Source organism: Danio rerio, chromosome 10 (assembly GCF_049306965.1).
Source record: "Danio rerio strain Tuebingen ecotype United States chromosome 10, GRCz12tu, whole genome shotgun sequence".
Lineage (NCBI taxonomy): Eukaryota > Metazoa > Chordata > Actinopteri > Cypriniformes > Danionidae > Danio > Danio rerio.
In genome coordinates this window covers 37,490,883-37,496,936 of record NC_133185.1, presented here as the reverse complement: position 1 = coordinate 37,496,936, position 6,054 = coordinate 37,490,883, and the positions used below count along the sequence as shown (strand labels likewise).

Sequence of the window (6,054 nt, the reverse complement as noted above, 5' to 3'; positions counted from 1 at the left end):
ACTGAAAATTAGACATAGATTTATGCAACAGTTACAGATTATTAGTCCAAAGTTCATGGGTCATGTAAGATATGTGTTACAATTGATCAATAGATAAGACTATAAAATCAAATGGCGGCTATATAATTTAAATATGTTCAAATATACCTTTGAGATTCCAAATAATATGCCTTTAAGACACATTATAAGATTTATTACAGATTTATGTAGCTATATTCTTAGGCCTATTAACAAATCAACATGTGCTCATAGTGAGTGTGTGTGTGTGTGTGTGTGTGTGTGTGTGTGTGTGTGTGTGTGTGTGTGTACAGGAATCAATATCTGGGGCCCAGAAATAGAGGTGTAACGGAAAGCTCTTATTTCATTGGCTTATATCGGTGAGGTGGTTAAAACAGGCATGAATGAAAGATGTGGGTCACTGACTTCTGCTAAGATATTTCTTTTACATATATTAAATTCTGTAAATAAAATTAATGTGTAATATGTATATTTAAAGATTTAATTATTTGCAGATTTCATACTGATATACAGTACATATGAAGATGAGCGTTTTCCTCTGCCTCTTATGTTTATGTTCAGTTATTTTATGTTAAAAATCGATGAAAAAAAAAACATTCTTTGCCATAAACGTGAAATTACTGAATCAAGACATAGGAGCCTGAGAAGAATGCTAATTTTAGAGGAAAATTTTAGATGTTTTTTTGCATCTGAACTCTTCATATACAGTAGTTTGCAGTTTTGTGATGTGTGGTTGGGGGGTTAAGCATTTATTAGGGGGTCAATCCCCCCCCCCCCCCCAAACCCCCATTAATTCTTAACCTGAATACATGAATAAAACCTAATGTTTATAGTATATCCATCTGTAAATATCACTATAGTTTTTCTATAACTGCACTATATAACTTATACTTGTATCCTGCATTTGCTGCTATTGCACTCCTGGTTAGACCTAAACTGCATTTTGGTGCCTTGTACTTGTACATGTGTAATGATAATAAAGTTGAATTTAATCTAACCCTCTATGTCATGGTGTTGCCCTCAGGCAAAAGAAAATGTTTTTTAGCCCACAAAACCCTTCCTTTACATTTTTAAAAATAAAATATCACAAAAAAAGTGGAATAATAAGTTTGTGACCAATGAAATTTGAGGTGGATGTGGATTTAACCTTCCTTCTCGAGGCAAAAGAGCCTGCTTGAGGACACTGTGAGCAGAACATAAGATAGATTTAACTTTTTAACAAATTAAAATTGAATTTTCTTTATATTAACAATATGTGTGATGTGCATGGATATGTGAAGGAGCATATTTGATTGAGAAAAGACACTTTTTGTTATCTATACTAAAACTGTAGTTTTTCATTTGTTGCCTCAGGGCAACACTGTGCAGTTAGACCACTTTCGTTAAAACAATAACATCCTATGGAAGGGAATTTGCAGAAATGTGCAGTAATCACAATAATATATATGTACATACATACATGCACGCACGCACGCACGCACGCACGCACGCACGCACGCACACACACACACACACACACATATATATACACATATAGTCACCTTGGAATTATAAGGTTCTATCTGCGTTCTGAATGATTTTGAAATATTAAGCTTCAAAGTTTTTGCATTCCATAGCAAACAATGTGTGTAACAATTTTTTTTAAATAAAACGTCTTAAAATGTAAATTTCATTTAACAAGAATATGTCAAAAACTCAATTCTGACAAAAATGTCAGCTAGAACCTTATTTTATATATATATATATATATATATATATATATATATATATATATATATATATATATATATAAGGTTCTAGCTGACATTATATATATATATATATATATATATATATATATATATATATATATATATATATATATATATATATATATATATATATGCTTTACTGTGTACTATTACTCACATTTTATGCAGGCAAAAAACAAGACTGAGCAGTTAGGCTCATTTCTTCTGACAGCAAGCTTAAAGAGTCAAATTAGTTACTGTATGTTTTCATTCAAAGATACAAATTAAACTTTCAAAAAGCCAAAGTTCAGCACAGTTTATATTAAACCCCAATTAAACAAACCTGATCAAACTAAATGAGTTCTTCAGGCTTACTTGAAACCTACAAGTAAGTGTGTTGAAGCAGGAAACAAAACTCTGCAGGGCTGCAGCCCTTTGATGTGCATCTGGACTCATCCCACTTGATGGTCATGGATACACAGAAAGGGAGATACAGAGTCCATCTAAAGGAGGGGGAACAAATTTTGTCCTGGAGGGCCGGTGTCCTGCAAAGTTTAGTTTCAGAGTTTAATAGCCAACCTGCCAATATGTTTCTAGTATGCTAGCTTGAGTAGCTGGCTGAGGTGTGTCTAATTGGGGTTAGAGCTATACTCTCAGAGGAGCACATTCTATGATTGATTTAATTTAAAAGACCCACAAGGACCCAAAAAATTAAAACAACTTAAAACAAGAATTCATGCCATATACTGCTAATCTTAAAATACTTAGGCAATGGCGCCCTCTTGTGGTTTAAATATTATTTTTTTATTTTGAATTAATATTTTATTTATTTATTTAACTACTATTACTACTACTAATAACGTAATATAAAATAATATACTCGCCAATTAGCCTGGTTATGATAATTAAAACTACTTTCTTTGTTCAGTGAACCATGCTGCTTTCGTTATTATAAAGTAACTCACAGTCTTATATCACGTCACACATTTTACGCTCGTATCAATAACATGCTTATCATCCCCAAAATAATACTAAAACAAAAATAATAAAAAACGGTTTATATTCAACAACCCGCCCGTTGAGATCACGTTACTCAAACACGTCCCCCTCACTTCCTCATATTTGTACGAACACAGCGCAGCGTGAGTTTCTAAAGGCCTCCTCCCGCCCCTTTCCCTGTGATCGACAAGCCCAACACCAATCGACCGAGATTATTCTTTAACGTCACCAAACATCTCTTTTATTGACAGCTTCCTCAGCCAATGGGCGTCACGCGAGGGTTTGCCGATCAAGGTCGCGGTAATGGCTTCCTCCTAGGCAGGACTTACTTTGTTTATATCGCCGCTGGGACCCAAGCAGTCGTGTTTAAGCGTGCTTATAGTGCTTTTTACTATACATCTGCACATTTTGGGAAGCATATTTGGACTGGGACAGTATCCTATTTAGTCGCCTATTGGGCTGAGCTGTGTTGACTGAATGACGGGATAGCTTGTAGTACCGTAAAAGGATGAACTCCATCGCCGGTCGGGATCTCTCGGTGTCCGCGGGATCTGTCAGCGGCAACCCCGGAGCGACATCTTCCAGAGTCCTGCATGTGGAGCTCACATCACAACAGGTACACCTGCAGCATCATGTCATATTATTCATTCGCGCGCCTATAATGTGTAAATGTGTAGCTGCTCTGCGCGTGCATGTGTCACATGTCACCGGATGATGATCATAACACTGGGCCTCCATGTCCAGTCCAGCTCAGGTCAGCTTTTATGAGGTTTATAATATACATTTTCGAAGCGTTGTGTATAAAGCGCTGGTTTGTTTGTTTGATATGCTGGTATGGGTTTACAGAAGCTAATGTGTGGCTTGTTATTGCTTGGTCTTGTTATTATGGGTGCAAAAATAAACATACATGCATAAATTAGACAACAGAGCCTAGTGATGTTTATTATTCATCTTTAAAACTGTTGGGAAAGGTGTTAGTGATGCTGTCCTATGGAGTGAAGTGCAGTTTTTCTGACAACATTTAGGTGAATGGCGGTATATGATGTCATTGATCGAGGTAAAGTTTATAATATTATTAATTCATTAATTTTCCTTCTGCTTCGTCATTTATTCGTCAAGGGTCGCCACAGTGGAATGAACCGCCAACTTATCCAGCATATGTTTTACATAGCGGATGCCCTTTCAGCTGCAACCCAGTAGTGGGAAACCCCCATACACACTCATTCACACACTCATATACAGACAATTTAGTTTATTCAACCTATACTGCATGTCTTTGGACACTGGGGGGGAAACAGGAGCACATGAAGGAAACCCAAGTCAACACGGGGAGAATATGCAAACTTCACATAGAATTGCCATCTGACCCAGGCGGGACTCGAACCAGTGACCTTCTTGGTGTGAAGCGACAGTGCTAACCACTGAGCCACTGTGTTGCCCTTCCATAATAATATAATTTCAGAATATTCAGCTAATTCTAAATAGTGAAATCATATTAGCACATTAGCCAATGACTATCAAACATGGGGAACTAGTGGCTGTGATGCCCATGAAAAGAAACCAAAAAGCCACTCTGCCGACCTTCTTACATGCTTTTTTTATTTACAATCTCCTCACTGCTGCTATACGCCACATATTTTTGCATGTGTTGTTATTCTGACCTGAAGTGATAAGTGCTAGCGCTTGATTTCCTTTACCGCTTTCAATGCACAAAAAAAGTAAAAAGCATTGTAGTGCTTGGATGCTCTGTGTTTGTCTCAGGTAATTAGTGTAATTTTACTGATATGTGTGTATTCCACAAAGTGTGAAGCAGATTGGTTAGTTCTACTTGTAGCAAGCGCACTGCGATTCATGCATTCGGAAAAGAGGTTTTTCATCTGGGTGTGCCTGGAAAATGTGCGTCACATTTGCGCCCCTTGCACATCATATGAGCGTCGCTCCCATGTGCTTGTCGTGAAGTAGCGTGCCTCCATTGGAACCTACACCCTAAGCTTATTGCCATTCCTTCCAAGGCACGCTTAGCAACCACATTTTAATAAAACTATAGTGCTTCATACTGAAACTTCATACCAAACCTTTTTTTACTGTTATTGACATTGGTGTTTGGTCAATAAATTAGAGCCCTGCATTTGAGCACAAGCTTGTTGGGGCCCGACCTTTTCATGCCCCTAGGGCTAAGCTTCAGGCTAATTTTCACATTCTAGCTAGCATGCATATCGGGCCTGCATTTTAAAAAAACTTTAAAAAAAAAGTTTAATGACGTATTATGCGTGCAGTCCAGAAGTGCCAATGATGTCTTGTGCATAGAGATTTCCAGCCACGTGGAACTGTGAAAAACACTGGAGGAAAGGCAAACTTCTGGTCAACTTTTCAAATAGTGACAACTTTAAATGATGAGCCAACTGGTTATGCACAATACACAACTTGTAAGTCCAGGGGAGCCTGCAGGATCTTATTCCAAGGTACGCACAGGGGTAAATTGAGTAAACTCACTTTGGACAACAGACCGTTTGAATATCGATGTCACTTAAACTAAAACTTACATTTTAAAAGGCTAACCAAAAAAAAAAAAAAAAACCCTCCAAAACATTATTATTAACAAATTATTCTGATTAAAAAACTATTTTAATGGTTGTAACAGTATTTGATGTTTGCCGTAAAAACAAAAAAACAAAAAAAGGGCTTTGAGTTGGACTCGGGCCAAAAATCAAGCCAGGGCTGGGCTAGGGCTCTACAATAAAGACTGATACGGATTTTATCGCCCCGTCCTAGTCACATCTATAACGGAGAGGTGAAACATGCGTAATAAAGCTTTTTCCTCATAAACGCAAAAATATGAAATTTTATAAAGAGAGCCGACTCTTATTCGTTTGATTAGAATTGTTTATTTTGGGTTGTACTGTTTAATTCACAGATTTTTTTTGTTGTATATTGTAAACTCTCAACCTTTTTTGGTCACATCCATAATGCATGTTTTATTGTCTTGTAATATAATATATTGTCTTTAATATATCAAAAATGTTTATAGATTAATATTATTTTGATCTTATAACTCTTGGTTAGTTGTTTTGGCAAATATAACAGATGTTTAATATAATGTTTACATAATCTTTCTTTGTGAATTTATATTTTATGTTTTTACTGCAAATCTCACATCCATAATACACAAATGTATTTATTTATTTATTTATTTATTTATTTATTTATTTATTTATTTATTCATTCATTCATTTATTTGTTTATTTTTTACTTTATTAAAAATCTTTGCAAGTTCAGCTTTTGAAACGTAGCATTTCAGGCCGACATT

At 35.9% G+C, this 6,054-nt stretch overlaps 1 protein-coding gene across 5 annotated transcripts in view; it reads left to right on the top strand.

Moving 5' to 3' along the window:
• The first annotated feature begins 3,019 nt into the window (after positions 1 to 3,019).
• Positions 3,020 to 6,054, top strand: part of uvrag (UV radiation resistance associated gene) — a 230,272-nt gene continuing 227,237 nt past the window's right edge. For 4 of the 5 annotated variants that reach the window (XR_012385850.1, XR_012385849.1, XM_005172655.4 and 1 more), the window contains exon 1: positions 3,039 to 3,363. Coding sequence is in view for 3 of the 5 variants with exons in the window: in XM_005172655.4 (XP_005172712.1) it covers positions 3,256 to 3,363 (108 nt within the window). In the remaining 2 variants the exon portion in view is untranslated. 5 annotated transcript variants of the gene reach the window in all.